At 35.9% G+C, this 22648-nt stretch overlaps 1 protein-coding gene across 4 annotated transcripts in view; it reads right to left on the reverse strand.

Moving 5' to 3' along the window:
- The window catches only part of LOC114646464 (transcription factor Dp-2-like), a 128555-nt gene extending 106793 nt beyond the window's left edge, over positions 1 to 21762 (reverse strand). For 2 of the 4 annotated variants that reach the window (XM_051922920.1, XM_051922919.1), the window contains exon 1: positions 21145 to 21761. Coding sequence is in view for 1 of the 4 variants with exons in the window: in XM_051922916.1 (XP_051778876.1) it covers positions 17856 to 17877 (22 nt within the window). In the remaining 3 variants the exon portion in view is untranslated. Of the gene's footprint in view, positions 1 to 17855; positions 17913 to 21144 lie in introns of those variants that run through there. The other 2 variants (XM_051922916.1, XM_051922918.1) reach the window with 2 other exon arrangements.
- Positions 21763 to 22648: the final 886 nt, after the last annotated feature.

Consider the following 22648-nt stretch of genomic DNA (forward strand, 5'->3'; position numbering starts at 1 on the left):
GTGGCCTTATAATTAAGGCTTTGCTGCGTAAAGTAATTCAGTTTCCCTTGTAATAAAAAAGCTAGCATTCTAAGATAATAAAACCTAAATTGGAGTATAAGCAGTAAGTTTGTAAGATATAAGAAAGACTTTTAGATCAATTAAAAATAAACTCAATATACAAATACTGTATTTAATACTTTCTAGTTATTGTTATGAAACTTGCTATTGAATTTCAAATAAAATGCTTTATGGTGGTTAATTTCACAGTATTAACAAATTATAGAAGGCTGGTGTTACACCACACATCTTTGAGTCAGACAGGATGTTACACGTAACTGCATTTACAGGATTTCATTGCTCTGAGGATGCCAGAGTATAGTAATAGTAATCAAAGTGGTTGGCAAATTACACAAACCTGCGATTAATTTTCAGCACAGTTCCACATTTATAAAGTATGTCTAGTTCGCCACTTTTTCTGACAGCCAGTATGTAATGCAATGCCTGACAGCCTCAGTGCTGCCATGATTCACAAAACAAGACATTAGGCACACAAGCCTCTCTTTTCTGTTTATGAGGTTTAAAACATCCATGTTACTTGTTTCTTGTATCTGCATTACATACGTATACTGTACTTCCAGGTCAGTGCTCATTAGTAAGCAGCTCTGTCACACACATAACCTGCCCCTAAATGTCTTATATATCTCAGTATGTAATGTGAGGATCAAACATGTTTTATTCTGTCAGGCAAGTCCCAGACTGGTTTGACTGGGATGTCAGATTACACGACTGGTGAAACTTTATTATGCTTTGACAGCATCCAACTGACAAAGATTAAGAAAATGAAATCTATAACTGAAAATTGCTTGAAAAATTACGTGTGATGGAGCCTTGATGTAGTATCTTGAAGCCACAGTCATTCTCTCAGATTAATGTGAGGCCTATTGACCCTGTAAATCAAGTTCTTAGAAAACAGTCTGGGGGCTCAGATGCATGATGATTAAGACTAAATTTGTGGCAAATGTTACAACACATATTTCAACTAAAAAAATTAACTTTATAAAAGCAGCTGCCTAGTAACAAGCATAACTCAAAGTACAACCTAAAATGTATATCCAGATTTCTTTTGTTCCTATTAATAAAATATATTTTATGAAAGTAGAAAGAAGCCTTTTACCAAAGCAAAAGACATGAATGAAGAACACTGATAGATGGATATTTATATTCTCTGATTGTGAGGGTAGTGGAAGAGTTTATGACTGTTCATTTATAACTAATATCTAAAATGTGTAACTGTACTCACAAATTTAAACTATTTAAGAAACTCTGTAAGCAAATGAAGCTAATAACACCTTTTGACATTTCCCAACTGGTTTATCATGTGCATATTTAGGCACATTATATTTAGGTTAAATTCTGCAAATCTGAAACACTTCTAATTTGTGCTTTTCCTCATAGATTGTGTGTAAGCCAACAGTAGATGGTTGCTATATACTTCATATTTTAGCTAGCCAAAACTCAACAGTACAGACCTTCAGAATAAAGTCTTAGGTATTTAAGAAGCCAGTAGTCCATAATTTATACAGATTCTTAATTCAAAATAGTGTTGATAAATGTCATTCAAACTTACAAATTAAATCATATTAAACTACATGAATTTTCATCAATTTTCCACTTAAGTACTCTGAACTCTGCATCACCACCAACCCCCAAAACATACCCACCAACCCCCAACGAAAAAAGAAATGTGGTCTTTGTCTTATCTGACCTTTAAGCACAGTGGGGTAAAGTCTGCTGACCTAGAATATGCAATATTACGTCAACAACTGCACACAGCTTCTGCTTTCAAAAGATGCCTCAACAATTACAGTCTTCATTCTCCATTTATGAAGAGTGCTCTTCATACAACTAAAGTAAGCAAATAGCCATATCTCACCATCTGTCTTTCACTTGCAAAAACAGAACAGATGGTGTATAACCTAAAGCAGAATAGCTGCTAGCAAGTGTTGCTGGTTAGGGGTAACATGTAAATGCATTTTAAACCATAATGAAAATATAAAATTATTATACAATAGCAAGGCATAACATTTACACACTGAGTACTTCCATGAAAACTGCAACATTTCTTTAAACATCACATAAATTAAATATATAATTAAAAACAAATTTTATAAAATGGTAAAAAACCCTTCTTTTTGGACTTATTCAGTTACATTGTTATGACTAGGGCTGATGTTCGATTAAATGTAATTACAATTAACAGTACAGTTAAAAATTTTTACCATAATTAGCTGCAAGTTAATCAAAATTTTACGTATTTCCTTCAAACACATTAATATTTTTCTATAAAGTAAAAATAATTTCTAATACTAAACAGTTTTAATTATCACTTGCCTATGAATAACAAATTATTTTAGTTAGTTTATTGATCAGTTTTGTGTAACAGATGCAACAGAATAAACAGTGAAAAACTAATCTGTCAGAAGCCCAAAGTAAGTTTTTTTTTTTCTCATTTTGAGCCACATCACAATGCAAATTAGTCTATCACTTTGATTGGTTTGGTCAATAATTTTCGTCTTTAAAATATGAAGATGAAAAATACAATATAATTGATTTTCTGACTATTTATTCAGCTAGTTCCTTAAGCACACCGGTTTATTTACTCTGGTTGTTCAAGCAATGATCTTTTTTATTAGCAACATATCCAGATACAGAAAACAACTGCAATAATGATATTTTTTTACATACCCAATGGTGTCTTCATTCAAATAAATCATAAGTTTCCATGTTGTCTTTCATTATTAAAAACCAGTGTTTGTGTTGCAATTACTTTGTACGTTTTCTTTAATTTTTCACTTAAGATGGCACTTAAGTCTTCAATCTGCCTCAAGAATGATTTTAGATATGAAGAGGTAGGGGAAGTGACAGCGAAGGTGGTTGAGATGAGAACGGCACCTGTACGCATGTGCTGCACAACCTCCCTGCTGTCCACTGTTGTGAGTTGATTCTACAATAAAATAAAAATAGGAATAACCTTGGAGGTCAATCATCACCCCGAAAGCGGATAGTAGACGTCACGTAGTATATGTGTACCGAATTTCAGGTCAATAGGTCAAACAGTTTGCGAGCTACAGGTGATTTAAAATCCTGGAAAGACAAACAAACAGCCACAGTAGCGTATTATATAAGAAGATATGCAATTTGCACATATATACCCTGGGAAGAGCAGCGAGTCACAACTGAGTGAGTCTGCTTTTATCAAGGATCTCATCAACTTCAAGCAACATACAGTGAAAGGGTACAATTACCATTGGATAGTTGAGTTTCAGCCCATTATAATTATGTATACTTGTCTGATTCGTCATTCATATTACATGCCTCAGCTGTACATAAAAGACAGGAAGTAAATTGCATCTTAGTAAGTAAATGTGCAGTTACACACAAAGCTTGTGTCAGATTCTAATCACGGTTTTGACTCTACTCAGAACGACACATTTGACGAAAGACATGATGCTACACTTTATTTGTAAGTGCTGCCTTAGTATAACATTGAAACATCATGGTGTGCTCTTTTAAAGTTTAAGCGTCATGGGTTCAACTACCATACCTGGACTACTGCATGTTTTCCCTATGTTAGTTACTGAGCAGTGCTCTTTTAGTTTTAACTTGGGAGTACAGGCAATGTTTCTTAGTGTACCTGTAAGTACTGTTACACTGTACTTGTGCCTCTCAAAATTTCAGACCCCTCTTTTCGACTGTCACTTTATCATGATGCTAACGTCGCTGTTTAGTTAGCGCATGATGAAAAAAAAAAAAAAAATGAAAGTGGCTTGTTCACAGTATAATCCCAAACCTTGTCTCCCCACTAAAATTATCACCCCTGATAATAACAAATGGATCAAATGCGCTGTGCAATATTTTTTATCTCTTTTTTTATTCACTTTCAGCCACAAACCCACACTCCCCAAATTGAATTGAGAAATGAGCATGACTACAAATGGGAAATTCAATCAAAGTGTGGCCCCGTTAAGAGCTGGGATTATGAAGCAAGCACTCAGTGAATCAATTGTGATTAGAAACGAGACCCAAAAAAAAAAAAAACACATCTTGCTCTGCTCTGTCAATTGGAGGAGGTGGGATGGATTATGCTGACAACAAGTGTCATGTTCTCATGTGCCTGTGATGGCTGCCTGTAACTCAAATATGGCTAAGAAACACTGGTTTAGATTAAGTATCTATATAACTAGCTCTTGATTGTCCATTTCTTGCCTTGAGCCCAAAGGTATTGTACTCATCTCCGTAACCCAGCACCAGAAGAAGCATGTATTGAATTGTATAAATGTACTTAGTTTATTCCAGATGTGAAATGCAAAAGAAAAGCAATAACAAGGAGAAAAATAAATAACACACTGAACTATTCTGTGGCAACTGGAACAGAAGGCAAGACAAGATGTGTTAATTGTAGGACAAAAGCCCTAATCTAGCGTACACAATGTAAGCTTCCTCCGTGTCTAGTGGTAAACAGAAATTGTTTCAAGGGCTAGATGAAAAATAATTTTTAAAGTAAAGGTTTGGATGAGTACATAATTATATGCACACAGTTATATATTGCTTACTTGTTACTTCAGAGTAATATAAAAAGAGTGTGTATACGCATTTGTTTTCTAGATAATAAAAACAAAATATATATAACTGCTACTGCAATACTTGTTTTGATAAATTGTTTAGGTGCAAGAGACTAAATGTTTCCTAAAGGGATACTATGTTTCCAAACAGGGGACACCTTGTGCCAAACAGCATAACTTGCAATGATATGGGATATGACATCTAACCTTGGTATAATGATAGCTGACAGATTGGGTGTACCAAAGAAAATTGATTCCAGAGTTGTGTATCATAAAATGTTTTGGTTATGAACTGTAAAATCCAGTTTTTCACAGAGAAAACCCTACAGCACCAATTTTTGTGTTTCAATTAGTTGATATTGGTTTAAACAAATGTTTTTATTTAATATAAATAATGTGCTTTTAAAAATCTGAAGTGTTGTACTTGCTACTCTTCAGTCATTTGCAGCTCCTTTACTAGATAAGCAGTGCACTAGCCATTTATTTTGGGGTATGTAATTTAGGTGCAATAATGCCAAAAGACCCTTTGTGCATGAGGGGTTAAGTAATGCTGGCATTTTTCCTTTCATGAAATAAGTATGCATTAAGTTATTGTTACTTTAAAAAGTAATATATGTAACATACATAACGTTTAACACACATGTTAAACACACATGCTGAAAAGTCCATTAGAAAAAATGGAAGCAGAATACCTTAATTGTATTTATTCCATAAACCTAGATATTAATATACAGTAAGTGACCAATAGCCTTATTAGAACAGTCTTGGGGTGTTGGATTGTGAGATGCTTATGGAGTACCAATTTGCCAATTGGTTGCTCTACCCATGTACTGAAGAAAGTATCTAAACCTTTGGGGTTGGGAAGGTGCTGCACCGGCGTTTTAGCTCAGGACACAGTCTTGTTTCACAGACTGATGAAACTCAGCACAGTAGAGATATATGGTAATGTTAGTACGATGATTCAAAGGTGATTTGTTCCAAGTTCATTTAAAATTGATAAAAATCACGATGTTGCATTGGCGCAAAACTCTGAAATTAGATTCGCCTTTCATAAAATGGTTTTGAATAAATATCCACCAACAGGAAACAACAAGTTTTTTTGGGGGGTTGGGACTGGAAGGTACCAATTACTTTTACTCTTTCAAATGCAATGTCCTCAGTCATAGTTAGTTGTGTTTAATCATGGCTTGGCTATAGTGCATATTTTGCTTTTTCTTACCATACATGCAAACAAAATGCTGTGTTGTACTGTGACCTTACATCTTATAACACACATATGTAACACACACACATAGTATATATTGGGGATGGGACAGTTACTGGTTTTTACAGTATACAGTGGTGAAATCTCCAACGTTTATTACACCTAAATATTTCAATTATTACCGTAACTGTTGACGATTATAGGGTTTTTAAAACAAGTGCTTAATTTGCTAAAAAGTATGTAATCAGCATGCAAATTGTGCATCTAGTGCTTTAATTTAACTATGACAGAACGCACTGTCAGTGGTTGAGAGCTCTTTCACCCAGTGAAAAAGGACGAAGTCTGAAGTATGGTCCTATTTTGACTTTTTGAAAGCAGGTGAGGGAATATTAATTGAAGATTACTGTGCAGAAAGAAAGTTGCAGCAAAAGGGGGAAACATATTAAATTGAATTAATTATTTTCGAACAAATCAATCATTGCTACACAGTAAGTTCAAGATAAACAGCAAATAAATAAAGATTACCTTAACTTGCTGATCACTTATTAGTATGAAGTTTTAGTGTTACATGCTCTAGCAAGTATTTGACTGCATATGCAAGGCTTGAAATTCAGTGTGGGACTGCAGATATCACACAAATTAAATTCCCATAAATTCTAATTTTTAAAGTATGAATTTCCTGATCATATTTATTTGGTAAGCAATCTTTCTTAGTTGTTGCAAAAACATTCAACATCATTTTAAAATTATGTTAGAATTGTGCCTAAATTGTTACTTAGTAACAATTATTTTTCACTGTATATGTTTTGTTAAGCTCACATTCAAACAATGTCATATCTCTGATGCAGTTTCTCTTGACTGGTGCAGGAAGCTGCAAAATTCAGTGATTGGCTATTTAGTGAAGCTGCGCAAGTACACAGCAACAGTCAAACACACAGAGCTTGCAGTGCCCTTTCTTTAAACTGTGCCATAGAATAAATTCAACTAAGCTTTGTTAAAGTGAAGGCTAAAAATAGGCTGAAGTATATTCATGTGTTAAAATCAAAGTAGGCTTTACAGGAACAAGCTCTACAGAGGAAGTGTCGGTCAACGGAGGTTCAGACACATTCGGATACAGAGAAAGGGCACTGAAGATACATGTAGGGCAAAAGAGATATAATATTTGCTAACATAATTAACATAGCTAGTGTGTACACATATCAGAAAATATATATATTGTAAACAATTGTATATACTTATATGTACATTTTTGTCAATTTTGTTATTGTGTTATTGTCACAATTGTACAATGTATATATAGCAATAAACTTGAACTTGAATGACATTGCTCCACTTTGTTATTGTAATTGGTCTAGGTTTTGTATCTAGAGAAATGACAGACAATAATATTTATTTTTTATTTTTATTTCTCATAAAGCCTCCTCCTTGCTTGATATATAAATATTTTCTGCTCCACTTTGTTTACCAGATGATGTCTTTACAAAAGCATTCCTACAGTGGCGGCGAATCTTCTAAGATCTTAAATATGTAAAAAATGTTGAAAATCTGCATTCTGGGGAAACTGAATGACATTTTGTAACACGTCAATTCCAAAAATTTTAAACATTGTAATTCAAAAACTAAAGTGATTTCCTTGAATTGGGTGAGGGAACCATTAACTTTAGAAGGTCAGATTTTTCAAGTGATATTTCTGAGTAGAATAAGTGAAGAAAACTGATGAAAGGTAATTCTTCAAAATGAAAATATTGAAGCAACTGAACCCCAATATAAAAACCTTCTGATATGCAACATTACTGGTCACTTACTACACATCAGTGCAAGACAAACCATATATTCTGCACTACTGCCTATGGCGCTTTTTTTTTTGAGTAAAAAAGAAAACATTGCAAATAATTTCTCACTAATGACAGAAAATTCATGAAATATATATATATATATAAACTACAAGTTCTACAGTAAGTCCATTACATATCCGATACCATTACAGGATTAGGATATCTGTAGTTAATAAGCTGTAACTTTTATTGTTCAAACAAAAACACATTTTGCTAAGATTATTCATATGTATAATACTGAAAATCTACATAACACCTGTTGCACATATGCCACTCTCTCTCAGTTTTGAGGACACAACCATTCAGGGATTATGCATTGTGCCAAAAAGCTCAACAAATGTATTCACTTTTACAACTAAACAACAATTCTTTTCATTACCCTCTAACTGTTCTCCTGAAAACAGTGCATAATGTCAATCAAACAATTCATAAAACCATGTTGGCTGCAGGTGGTGTGTTAAAAAAAAAAAACACCACACAGAAACTGATGTGCTGGGTTTGACATCAAGTGAGAAACAGAAAAAGATTCAAGTGGGCCTACTATGATACTGGAAAAAATATCAAAAATAGTTGTGAGTGGCTTCAATTTGAGATTTAGTAATTGATGCTAATAAAAACAAACAGAAATAGGTACAGTATTATTTATAACTGATAATAGCTTACCTTATTCAATTACTTTATCTATGTTAAGACATTAGACAGGTTTTGAGTTCTGTAATGACACCAGACCTGCTGATTACTTTTTTCACATGGGTATTTGCCATATCTAAAACATGTTGTGCCAATTAATGTCAGAACAGGATCCTCAAAGCAATGGTTGGATATAAATCTGAACAAAATGATTAGCTACACAATAAACAACTTTAACCAGTTAACATAATGATGTGTGAATACATGGTTGGCATGTTGTAAGCAATGTGTGAAGATCCCAAGAATCATTGCATAAATATTAATTTAAAGGCTGACATTAACACACATCATTCATTCATTCATTTGCTGAAGCCACATCAATACAAAGTGACGGGGAGTTACAGCCTAAGAAAGAAGAGCAAGGGTCAATGCAGGACAGAATAAACACTAGACATGCCTCTATGTGCTCACATAGTGTTAATCAACCTAACAACATATTTATGACATGAAGCAAAATCCAGAAACCTAAAAAAACAACCCATGCTGATGTGTGGAGAACATGCACACTCCTCTCAAATAGTGTCAGGGATAGGATATGGATCAAGAACTTTTGATCCCAAAGGGAGAAAAGGTAACATTGTTTAATCGTGCCACCATCCATATATATCACCTAATTAAAATGATTTTAAGTATACTGAAATTATAGCCCTTCCAAATAATTGTACATGTTTTACCCGAGTCAAAAAGCCATTAAAAATGTATTTCACCGTAAAAGTATCTACCCTAGTGGAAAACATTTAAAAGGCTATGGTTGAGTCGATAGCAGTACTGCCTCAGAACGCCATGAAACTGTGTTCATTTCTCCAGTCCGTGTGGAGTTTGCACATTCCCCCTACATTTATAGGAGTTTCTTTTGGCTTCCCCATCTTAACCTACAAGATTGGTAGGTTAAATGTTGACTCCAGCTTAGCCTTGTATTGCATTTGTGCCCAGTGGTTTAGGTTATTGCTTCCTGGGACACTAAAATAACAAAAGCAGATTCACAAAATGAATAAATGGATAGATGAATTAAAGGAAAATTTAAAAATTTTATAGTTAACCTTCTTAGCTTGAGAAATTGTCATTGCCACTTTCACTCTGATTATTTATCCATTTGTAATTAAACCTGTTTAATCCAGTTCAGAATTGTGGGTTCCCACATAAGGGAGAAGAGAGAAAGTCACCTTAGACAGGGTGCTAGACCACTGCAGGGCACATACCCATGGAAACCAACAAAACTAACATGTGTTTAAGATGCAAGAAGTAAAATAGGAGTACAGAGGAAAAACATATTTATAGGAAAAATGATGAGTAAAAAATGGTCTATACACACACACACACATATTATTTTATATACAGTAATCCCTCCTCCATCGCGGGGGTTGCGTTCCAGAGCCACCCGCGAAATAAGAAAATCCGCGAAGTAGAAACCATATGTTTATATGGTTATTTTTATATTGTCATGCTTGGGTCACAGATTTGCGCAGAAACACAGGAGGTTGTAGAGAGACAGGAACGTTATTCAAAACACTGCAAACAAACATTTGTCTCTTTTTCAAAAGTTTAAACTGTGCTCCATGACAAGACAGAGATGACAGTTCTGTCTCACAATTAAAAGAATGCAAACATATCTTCCTCTTCAAAGGAGTGCGTGTCAGGAGCACAGAATGTCACATAGATAGAGAAAACAATCTCTAGCAAACAAATCAATAGGGATGTTTGGCTTTTAAGTATGCGAAGCACCGCGGCACAAAGCTGTTGAAGGCGGCAGCTCACACCCCCTCCGTCAGGAGCAGACAAAGAGAAAGAGAGAGAGAGAGAGACAGAGTTTGTTTTTCAGTCAAAAATCAATACGTGCCCTTCGAGCTTTTAAGTATGCGAAGCACCGCGCAGCATGTCATTTCAGGAAGCAGCTGCACAAAAGATAGCAACGTGAAGATAATCTTTCAGCATTTTTAGACGAGCGTCCGTATCGTCTAGGTGTGCGAACAGCCCCCCTGCTCAATCCCCATACGTCAGGATCAGAGAAAGTCAGCGCAAGATAGAGAGAAAAGTAAGCAATCTAGCTTCTCAGCCATCTGCCAATAGCGTCCCTTGTATGAAATCAACTGGGCAAACCAACTGAGGAAGCATGTACCAGAAATTAAAAGACCCATTGTCCGCAGAAATCCGCGAACCAGCAAAAAATCCGCGATATATATTTAAATATGCTTACATATAAAATCCGCGATGGAGTGAAGCCGCGAAAGGCGAGGCGCGATATAGCGAGGGATCACTGTATATATATTACAGTACTGTGCAAAAGTTTTAGGCAGGTGTGAAAAAATGCTGTAAACAAAGAATGCTTTCAGAAATATAAATGATTATTTATTGTTATCAATTTACAAAATGCAAAGTGAGCGAACAAAAGAAAAATCTAAATCAAAATTTGGTGTTACTACCTTTTGCCTTCAAACCAGCATCAATTCTTATAGGTACACTTGCACAAAATCAGGGATTTTGTAGGATTATAGCCAGGTGTATGATCAACCAATTATACCAAACAGGTGCTAATGATCATCAACGTCACACGTAGGTGGAAACACAGTCATTAACTGAAACAGAAACAGCTGTGTAGGAGGCTTAAAACTGGATGAGGAACAGCCAAACTCTGCTACCAAGGTGAGGTTGTGAAGACAGTTTCATGTCATGGCAAGATTGAGCACAGCAACAAGACACAAGGTAGTTATACTGCATCAGCAAGGTCTCTCCCAGACAAAGATTTCAAAGCAGACTGAGGTTTCAAGATGTGCTGTTCAAGCTCTTTTGAAGAAGCACAAAGAAACGGGCAACGTTGAGGATCGTAGATGCAGTGGTCGGCCAAGGAAACTTAGTGCAGCAGATGAAAGACACATCAAGCTTATTACCCTTCAAAATCGGAAGATGTCCAGCAGTGCCATCAGCTCAGAACTGGCAGAAACCAGTGGGACCCAGGTACACCCATCTACTGTCTGGAGAAGTCTGGCCAGAAGTGGTCTTCATGGAAGAATTGCAGCCAAAAAGCCATACCTCTGACGTGGAAACAAGGCCAAGCGACTGAAGTATGCACGAAAACAAAGGAATTGGGGTGCAGAAAAATGGCAGCAGGTGCTCTGGACTGACGAGTCAAAATTTGAAATATTTGGCTGTAGCAGAAGGCAGTTTGTTCATCGAAGGGCTGGACAGCGGTACAATAATGAGTGTCTGCAGGCAACAGTGAAGCATGGTGGAGGTTCCTTGAACGTTTGGGGCTGCATTTCTGCAAATGGAGTTGAAGATTTGGTCAGGATTAATAGTATTCTCAATGCTGAGAAATACAGGCAGATACTTATCCATCATGCAATACCATCAGGGAGGCGCATGATTGCCCCCAAATTTATTCTGCAGCCAAAGTCATTAAGAACTATCTTCAGCGTAAAGAAGAACAAGAAGTCCTGGAAGAGATGGTATGGCCCCCACAGAGCCCTGACCTCAACATCATCGAGTGTGTCTGGGATTACATGACGAGACAGAAGGATGTGAGGAAGCCTACATCCACAGAAGATCTGTGGTTAGTTCTCCAAGATGTTTGGAACAACCTACCAGCAGAGTTCCTTCAAAAAACTGTGTTCAAGTATACCTAGAAGAATTGATGCTGTTTTGAAGGCAAAGGGTGGTCACACCAAATATTGATTTGATTTAGATTTCTCTTTTGTTCATTCACTGCATTTTGTTGATTGATGAAAATAAATGATTAACACTTCCATTTTTGAAAGCATTCTTTGTTTACAGCATTTTTTCACACCTGCCTAAAACTTTTGCACAGTACTGTATATTATACACACACATATATATATAAACATTATATATACACATACACACACACACACACATATATATATACACAGTATATAATGTGTGTGTATATATATATATATATATATATATATATGCACATACATACACACACTATATACTGTATATATACTGTGTATATATATATATATATATATATATATATATACACATACAGTATATAATGTGTGTATATATATATATATATATATATATATATATATACACACACACACACATATATATATATACACAGTATATATATATGTGTGTGTGTATGTGTGTATATATATATATATATATATATATATAGTATATAATGTATATATATAGTATATGTGTGTATAGAGTATATAATGTATATATATATATATATAGTATGTGTGTGTGTATATATATATATATATATATATATATATATATATATATATATATATACACACACACGCATTATATATATATATATATATACACACAAATATATTAGAGAGAGGTTTCTACAACAACATTTGTTTATATAGCACATTTCACTCAAATGACGTAGCTCAAAGTGCTTTAAAGGATGAAGAAAGAAAAAAAAAAGATATATATATATATATATATATATCTTTATATATAATCTTCATTTGGATCTTGATCTTTGTTTGTCTGCGAATTCACTGCCTTGTGTGGTGTTCCTGCTGTGTTCAGTAGAGGGCAGTAGTGATGGAGGAGGAGAGGAAGTGAGGGGGAGGATCGTTAGAAGAGGTTGGAGTGTGGTGATTAAAGAGGACTGAACTAAAGGAGACTATGTGCTGTTTGTACTGGCTGAATACACAACACCTTGGTTGTTACTTTTGTTTACAAACACTGTCGATAGCACTCTGTGTTTAGATCTGGCGTTGAAACCATGCTTTGTGTTTAGATCTGGCGTCAACACCTGCTTCGTTGTCGAGACTGTGGTTTTTTGTGTTCCTATCGACCGTCGTTGGCAGCACTTCGTCCAAATCGAATGTTCACCCACTTCTTGGGGTCAGAGTATATATGTCGGGCACACTTCTGTGATTTTCCATCAGTCGGCGTTTGGAGTTCAAGAAAGAAGCATTGCTTCTTCCTTACTCTTTGGATTGCCACAAAGCAAACTGCGAGATTGGAGAAAGGTTGAGAAGAGATCGTGACAGGAAACGACAGCATCATGAAAACGAGATGGACTGTGAACGGAGAGAAGCAGAAATGCTCCTCCACCACCACATAATTACTATTCGGACAGTGATTCTGAGGAGGCCGTTCCTATCGAATAAATGTCCAAGGGTTTTGTTTTCCTTATAAAAAATCATAATGCTGTGCGACGAAGGGCCCAGTTCACGACTGGCAGCCGCATTTAAACAGGGAGCCCTTCACAGACAACTTTAACACGCGCAACGTAGTTGGGCGCACATGGCTAGTATATATATAACACAATTAGGCAATTCTAATTAACATAGATTAAAAGTAAGGTCTGATGGCCATGGAGAACAGAAAAAAAAATTCTAGAAGGTTAATCAAGATCATGCATACAACAAACCATAAAAACTGCTCTTTACATAACCAAACATATAGTTTTGGGCGAAAAAAATTCAAATATTCTTTAAGACTCAAAATATATTGGTGTACTGTTTATTAGCCTTCAGAAGTCCCAGTTTACCTTTCTAAATGACTTTGAAGGTGCTGCACAGAATCCACAATTCAATTCTTAGCAAACAGTTCTGGGTTGAGTTCAAAATAAAGAAAATTATAAATAACCAAAACGAAAATTGCGGCCTATACAAAGCTCTCACATGAAGAAAATTACTACAATGTTTTGCAGTTTTGAAAGGTCTTAAATTACTACATCACAGCACTTAGTGTTGCTCTCTTACAACTCCAGAACCTTGGATTTAAGTCCTAGTCAACTCCCTGTTTGCATGTTTTCCTCACGTTTATTATGAGCTCTCTCTGAATACTCCAGTTTTTCTCCCACTTGCCAAACGTGTGCGAGATATGGCAACTGGTAATTCAAAAATGGCTCAACAGCAATATGTGTGGGTGTGTACTCAGGTCAAAACTTGGAAGTATTTTCTGCAGGCTAAATCATAAAACAATTCTCAGTTTACTAAAACAGTTTACATGTAATTACCCATCAATAAAATTCAATAAGTATAAACTACAATAATACATTTATGTAACGCTTAACAGATATTCAAAGGGTTACAACAGAATCAGAAATAAAGAGATCAAAAATAAAACCTAATATCAATATTTCTCATTATGTTATCTTTTACGTTCTACCAACTTTTATCATGCTGTACTCTGGTTTAACAAGATCTATGAAAGCTCTTATGTATTGATTAAAACCCTAAAAGAGGAAAACATGGTTAACTTCTCAAACCTTTTCTTATGTAGATTATGCTGCCATCTACAAGGAAGGTCTAATACAGGAAAAATGCACTTACTACTCTTATAAAGCTTTCAATTTTCAGGGAAACCTCAGAATTTTATTAGATCATACTGATGACATTTTGTTTCCATTGGCCCAGTCAAGTCAATTTTTTACAGTATCTTTCATCATTAAGGTGTTTGCTGTTGTGTCTGGTTTCATTTATAATTTATACATTTGCCTTTGGCTAAATTATTCACCATGAAAGGTTAAAATTTTGACAGACAACATATAAATCTACACACACCAAACACTTCCACATACACTGTTACGCCCTGGCAATTTCATTTGTCCTTGAAATTAAACATGCACCTGGAGGATAGCACATTTTTGATAAGCAATGATGAATAAACAATGCTTCTCACTACCACTACAGACATCCTCAGTTAAGCTGCAAGTTTAACATGGTCGGTCCTTATTTTTATTACATCTTTTTCAACAGAAGTGGGGATTTTTTGTGTAATCTTAGATTCTACACGTTCCTTTGAATCTCACACTTGGCACATATCTAGGCCAGCTTTAATTCACTTAAATAAACATGCCCAGGTTCTGCTCTTACCTGAAATAAAGAGCAGCTGAGACCCTTATTCAGACCTTTGTAATATCCTCCTTGGTGTTTCATTACAAGGACTGAAGAGGTTTTGGTAAACACAAAAATTAGCTCATGGGGGGCCTTGACGTCTCAATAAGTTACACCTACTAACACATGCACTGTGCACCAACTTCTATTTATCCATATGTGACTAACTTTCAGTGTTGTCAGGTCAAACCTACCATATATGCTCACTTTAAGTGCATTTGCATATACAACTCTAACTTTAAAGCATTTTCTTTCTCTGAACGGTTTCATTTCAATACAACATATTTTGTTCTATTTACTTTTAGTGCATTTACATGAATTGTATTTTTTCTCTGTTAAAAATAAATACACAGTATCAAAGTGTGCCTTGAAAGGTATTAAGTAAAATGTATTGTTATTTTATAGAAGCACAAGAAAATAAAACAGGAATAAAATAAACAATACTAGACAAACTATAACAAAACAGTTCTAGATTTACAGTAGAGTAAACCAGATGTAACATATAACTAAAAGAATGGGTGGAGAAAAATCACTATGCGGACAGAAGTCAAACAAAGATGGAAAAGGTAAGCAGATCACTGTAAATACTAAAATTACCAGGAAGAGTAACTGTTCAAGAAAAGCCCAATGTACTTACAAAAGTGATACAAAACACTCAAACCTCTGTAACAACAGAAAGGAGGTTTATGTGTAAGTCACACGGGGCTTACTTACACTTTCTGAATATGCTTTTTCCGTTACATTTTTGTGGGAACCTGAAGTCTAGGATAACAGTACTTGTCACAAGGATAAAACCAGATCTGTATGGGATACCACAGTGCACATTCACACACATACAGTATTTATCCTTGCTCATGCCAAGTCATTTTAGAGCTATATATTAACTTCACATACCAGAATTCCCACAGAAAACCCATACAGGCATAAGTAAAGCATGCAAACTCTACAACATGACCAGGCTTGAAAATGAAGTCCTGTCCCTAGAGCCATGAGACACCAGAGCTGTAAATAACTTGTGCAAAAAGAATTGGTTCTTTAATTATTAATTAATGAATTAACATGGGAAACTAAAGACAATTCACATTGGGGTGCTGTTCACGCTTCTGCGGCCTCATTTATAAAACTGTGTGGGATTGAGTGTAAAAATATGCAAACTCCAAAATCAATGGGAAAATGCGTATGCAAAAAAAAAAAATCTGCCGTACACACATTTTACCCTTTAAAAAAAAACAAAAAAAAAAACACAATCACCTTGTAAATGTGTATATGTGAACATTTTATATTATATATATGATATGGACTATGCTAATCAACCTCATACATATGCAAACATGCCGCTGCAGAACATCATTGGTCTGACACATCAAGACAACGCCACCCGCTTTCAAGAGTAAGTGACTGCACTCTGCAACTGAGAGTGCAAGATCATGAGTGGAATTATAGCACCTCTCCTCTGCATTTTGGGGGGGTCAAGAAAAGTCAGTATCTAGCTGGCACATGTAATGACGTGAATGCTGACAATAGGACAGGCCTTCCAAAAAAACTGAGGGTTCAGCCAGTTACCTTACCAACAAGCCATTCACTATGTACAGCACCATCACATTTGTCAAAGCTATTTTGCTTCAAAATAAGTGAATCACGGGTTGACCCAGGCCACCAAGCTATAATGTTTTTCAGTATCATCTTGGCACCAATGTCTTTTACGTTAATGGAATGTCACTGCTCAACAAAAGCAACATCATTCTTCCTAGGTGTTCTTATTGCAATACATGTGTAGTAAATTTCTCAGATTACTTTAGGAGAACTGAACACTGCTGCAAATTGCCTTTTTACTTTGGCAAAAATATGTTTTATATATAGTATGTGCACACACACCATATGAAAACTGGGTTCAGGGCGTTGCTGTGAAGGTTAGTGACTTCCAGCACAGTGGGTATGACGGAGTATAGCTTGTCTGAGATACTCCTGACCTTTCGGCCAGTTACCTCAGAAATAACAACAGGTAGGCTATATAAAGTAACAAATAACCAAAAAGTTATTCAGTGCAAATACTGTATGCAGCATTGGCCCTCTCATAAGAGAACTAAAATACAGCCTGTATATCATATTCTTCACTTTTGAGGTGTAATATGTTTCTTATGCCAATGCACATTATAATAATGGTTTGATGATATGTATTATTATGTGTGTTAGTTATTTTGCTGGTTTGGCTGCACTTCCCTACTTGCTCAAGGGTGTCATCATTTCCCAGTTTTCACAAAATGTTGTGTATGCATGGGTAAGAGTTACCATAAATATGTGCATGTTCCCCAATTACGTTTTCCATTTTAAATCCTGACGTTTGCATGGACAGTTACATATGCACATTTCAAGCCTCATTTTGTGTGTACACAACTTTTATAAATATGATCTCCGGTCAGGCATATTTGATCTGAAACAACCTGTAAAACACAACCAAGCAGACTTGGAATACAAATTTTATATTCAGAAAATATAATACAAACAAAAATTGTTTCACAAACAATACAGCATAATAATAATAAGTGATTTTAATATGATGAGATCAACTTCAGATCTGTGCAAGTGTATTGTCTTTACTAAACTAAAACATGCTCTCTGCAAAATGCACAACATGATTAGGCCTACTGCATACAAAAAAGCAACATTTTGATTTTACCTGGAGGTGTTGGATGATGCATATACTTAAAATCTGGCTTTAAGGCATGTTTCCACACTGAAAATTTAAAAAGAACAAGGTTAGATACAGAATGGACAATTCTGACAGAACCATGCCTGAAACACTGGGTACCTACGATTAATGTTTTAATTTAAATAATGGATGAGTATTTTTTCCCACACCTATTAGGTCTCACTGATGGTCCCACATACTTGAAAATCCCACATCTCTGCCTGAAAAAAGATTCCTTTTTGTCTTGCCTACTCACTATTTATTATTTCACACATTTTCTGGCCATTGATAAACCTTAAGGTGATGTAAGAAATGTAACTCATGCCTCATTGACTTAGTGTTATAGGATACATTTTTGCTGGCAGTAATAGAAATGACTATAATATTTATTACCAGTAACGGCATACTGCATGATAATGTGCAGTGAATATTCTTGACTTCAGCATTCATAGTTTTCATCCTCTTTCTCTGTACGTTTAGCATTGGTTTGCCCAGAGATTGATGAGCTTGCTGCTTCCTGAGCAGCTCTTCTTTTCTCCACCCTAGTGGCCCGCTTCTTCTCTTCTTTTGTCGCCATCTTTTCGCATTAAAACTGATTAAGTCAGTGTTTGTGTTGCAATTACTTAGTATGTTTTCCTTAATTTTTCACTTAAGCTGGCACTTAAGTCTTCAATCTGCCTCAAGAATGATTTAAGATATGAAGAGATAGGAGAGGGGACGGTGAAGGTGGTAGGGATGAGAATGGCGCCCGTACGCATGTGCTGCACGGCCTCCCTGCTGTCCGCTGCCGAGAGTCGATTCTACAATAAAATAAAAACATGAATAACCTTGGAGGTCAATCATCACCCAAAAAGTGGACAGTAGACATCACATAGTATATGTGTACCAATTTTCAGGTCAATAGGTCAAACAGTTTGCGAGCTACAGGTGATTTAAAATTCTGGACAGACAAACGAACAGCCACGGTAGCATATTATATAAGAAGATATTTTATTTATAAGCCATGGAAGGGCAATCACATTTTTCTCCTTCAGCAATGTGTGGTCAACTTTGCAGTGTACTTCGGGTCATTATCATGTAGGAAGGTGCACCTTCTTCACAAAAACAGCTTTTTAGCATAGGGTAGCAGGTTTTCCTTAGGAATTTGATGGTATTTTGCTGCCTCCATTTTTCCTTCTATCTTAAGTGCCACAGTCCCTGCTGCAGAGAAACACCCCCACAACAGGATGCTACTAACCCCATTCTTTACTGTAGGTATTGTTTTCTTTGGATGGTAAACTGTATTGGCTTTCCGTCAGATATACCATTCGGCATTGACTCCCAATAGCTCAATTTTGGTCTCATCTGACCATAACACCTTTTTCCATTTGGCCTCTGAATCTTCAAAGTGCGTTGTGGCAAAGCTCAATCGAGACTTGATGGGACCTTTCTTGAGGAGTGGCTTTTTTTTTCTTTCTTGCAACCCTCCCATACAAGCCACATTTGTTTTGATGTTGTTGTCACATGCACAAAATGTCCACTCTTTGCTAAAAATTACTGTAACTGCATTAAAGTTGCCATAGGCCTCTTGGTAGCCTCTCTGACTAGTTTCCTCCTTGCTCTTCCATCCAGTTTGGAGGGAAGGCCTGATCCAGGAAGGATCCTAGTAGTACCAAACACTTTCCACTTCTTGATTATGGACTTTACTCTGCTTCTAGGGACTGATAAAGCCGTTGAGATTTTTTTATATCCATCTCCTGCCTTGTGTCTATCTACAACTTCATCCCTGAGATCTTTTGACAGTGCCTTGCCACCCATAGTTGATTGTTTGCTTTCGGTTGAACTTCTAACCACTGAAATGATACAGGAACAGCTGTTTTTATGCTGAACTAATCACAATGATTACAAATGAGCACAGGTGGCAGACAATTAGCTTGGCATGCAATAGAGAAGATGATCAGTTACACCTGATTTAGTTTAGAAGTATTTTTAGGAGGGGGTGATCCTTTAACCACCTTTGCTATGCTGTTATTTTTGGGGGGTGGGAACTGTTATCATATCATAGCACTATCATATCTTTTACTTGGCTGTTATAAGTTTCATGTAGTAAATACAGCTGGAAAAATATTTTTGTGTATATCTTCATTTCAAAAACTGCAAAGCAACAAAATGTGAATATTTTTAAGGGATGGCTCTTTTCTATACCTACAGTGTGTTTCACTAGTCATTAGGAAAAGAGGGCCGGATATTATTAGTGAGTTAAGTTTTATATTAGAAACGTCTTTATACATATTGGAAAAACTCTGGTGTAGCCCTTCAGAATTTTCATGCCCAAAATGTGACTGTTTCTAATAGGCACTTACAGTGCTGAACTGGCAACCCACCTATGGTGGGTTCCTCAATTCTGCTAGGACAGACTTCACATACTTATCAACACACAATAGTTCAAACATAAGAAAAAAACTACCTAAATGCAATACAGTAGACCATCTCTTAACAAAAACAATTAGAAAAGGTGTAAAATAAAAAAAAAAATTCTCTAGACTAAAAGTGATGAGGAAAACAATGTTTTATTATTCAATTTGTCCAAAAGAAAACCCTTGTTGAAGATGTGTGAAAGGAATGGAGATTCTAACTTATTTTGTTCTGAGTAAGAGTCTTGTAGTGACAATCTGTCCGGAGCTGGTTCGTCCCTTGCGTCAAATACTCCCCTATTTATGATTGTATACTTCAGTGTATTTCTTACTGTAATCTAAAAACGAACATGACATGTGGTTCAATGAAATACAGCAATGGGCCTTCAAAGATAACACCAACCGCTGGACGGGTTGTGCAGCGAAACTCTGCTTAATACTTATGACTGTTTTGAGGTTTTCCTGTTTTTAAATAATTGCTACACAAATGCATTCCCAAACAATCGTGGACCCAATTGGTCAATACACTCCAACTTTATATATGGCTTTGAACGTCGATTGCGGACAGCCCAGTTAATCCTAAAATCCTAAAAACTCGATACACAGCAGGCAGAGATAACGAGCACCTCCTTGCATTTACTAAAAGCAAGTAAACGCTGGCAGATAAACATTTGGTAATGGCGATACTGAAATGTTGTTCTGAAACCGAAAACGTATTACAAGCGTAAGAAGTACGGGATTCTATGAGAGAGGGCTCGGCGGCCGATTCTTCCTCTACCTCCTTCGGGTTCTAAAACACAGCATAGTTATAACGCATTCAGCACGTAAACGTGACGCCTAAATTTTGATAAATGCCATAAAAGAATATGAAGGCAGTCACTTACCATCGCTTTATTTATGTGCAGATGCAGGGAGGCCGTGAAGCTAAATACCCGAAGGTTAAAAAGAGGTTTCGTTTTCACAATGAGCAACTGCGTCGAACCCCTTCCGATTCCATCACCTGGCTGCCACATTAAGTTTGTTTTTTTACCCTTATATGAAAATGAGCATTTCTCCTTAAAGCTTGGAACGCAAAAGGCACCTGTCACATTTGACAGGAAGGTCTGCTTTCATAATTCAGATACATTAACCAAATAATTTTATATGAAGAATTCCTATAGTTTTAAAGCAAAAAAAGACAAATCAGTTAATTAAAACTATACTAAAAGTCAATTAATTCAGCACTTTTTAAAATAACATGAGTAGTCTCCCCCCATGCTTAGAGTTTTACATTCAGCAGTAGGTATGCGAATGCTGCCAAAAATAGCAGCTGTTGTTATTACTATGGCAAAACAAGGAGCAAATTATCATAAAACAACTTTGGGAATGACGCCTCCCTGCACACTCTCTGAAAGTACGCTTGAAATTTTTTACATAGTTTAACACAACTATGATATATTCCCATGCAAAAACAAAATTATACTCCTTCCTCACGCCTCTTCCTGTCTGCAAAGTAACACACAAACAGACAAGTGGCACCCTCACACAAGCTTGGCGGTGGGAGCCGAGTGTTTACTGTGATTGGACGCGCTTGGGCGTGACGAAACACGCCGGAAATGTATGATTGGTTGTGCCCCACGCGGTAAACAGGGGCGGCGACTACAAACTGACGTCTCGGTTGTCACGTGCTGTAGAACGCGGGCGATGACGGCATTGATTAATAGTTTTTATTACTTTTTTCTGTATAAATACTTTAAAACGTTAGGTGTTCTAATTATTTTTAATGCGAAATTAATATTAACTGGTCGGTAAAAACCATAGTAGTTCATCACAATAATTATAAAACGTCAGACTTTATCCTTTACATTAACTGACACCAGAAGAGTTACAAGCAAATATTTATGCAAAAAATGTAATTGATGTACTTTGTAATTCTTGTGTATTTTATAAAGTAGAGGTTAATTGTGTTTAGAAAGGTGTTAGACGTTTCACCACATAGCTTTTATTTCAGAAATAAAGCTTTAAATAAAGTTTACTTTAAAATAATTTATGTAATAGGTAACAGATTTTATTCTAATTTACCAATGTAATTTTAGTTTCGATTTATTTAATAGATTGATAATTATTTAATGGAAATAGAGAAAAGTTTTACGGATTATGGGCAGTATGTGACATAATACTTCAGATTTACAGCTTTTACAGTCCATTGATCTCTTTTCTAAACTCTTTTCCTTTTTTGAATATCCTATCACAGCAGGCAATGCTCCTGCAGCACTAGCCACAAGGAAACATACAACAGGGCATCCTCCCTCTTTTGATTCATGTATAGAATCGTCAATCCATCTGTGAAGTACCTTGAGGAAATCCATCCATACATTAGACATAGGTGTGAATGCTGCACAGACTGGT

Source organism: Erpetoichthys calabaricus, chromosome 2, assembly GCF_900747795.2.
Source record: "Erpetoichthys calabaricus chromosome 2, fErpCal1.3, whole genome shotgun sequence".
NCBI lineage: Eukaryota > Metazoa > Chordata > Cladistia > Polypteriformes > Polypteridae > Erpetoichthys > Erpetoichthys calabaricus.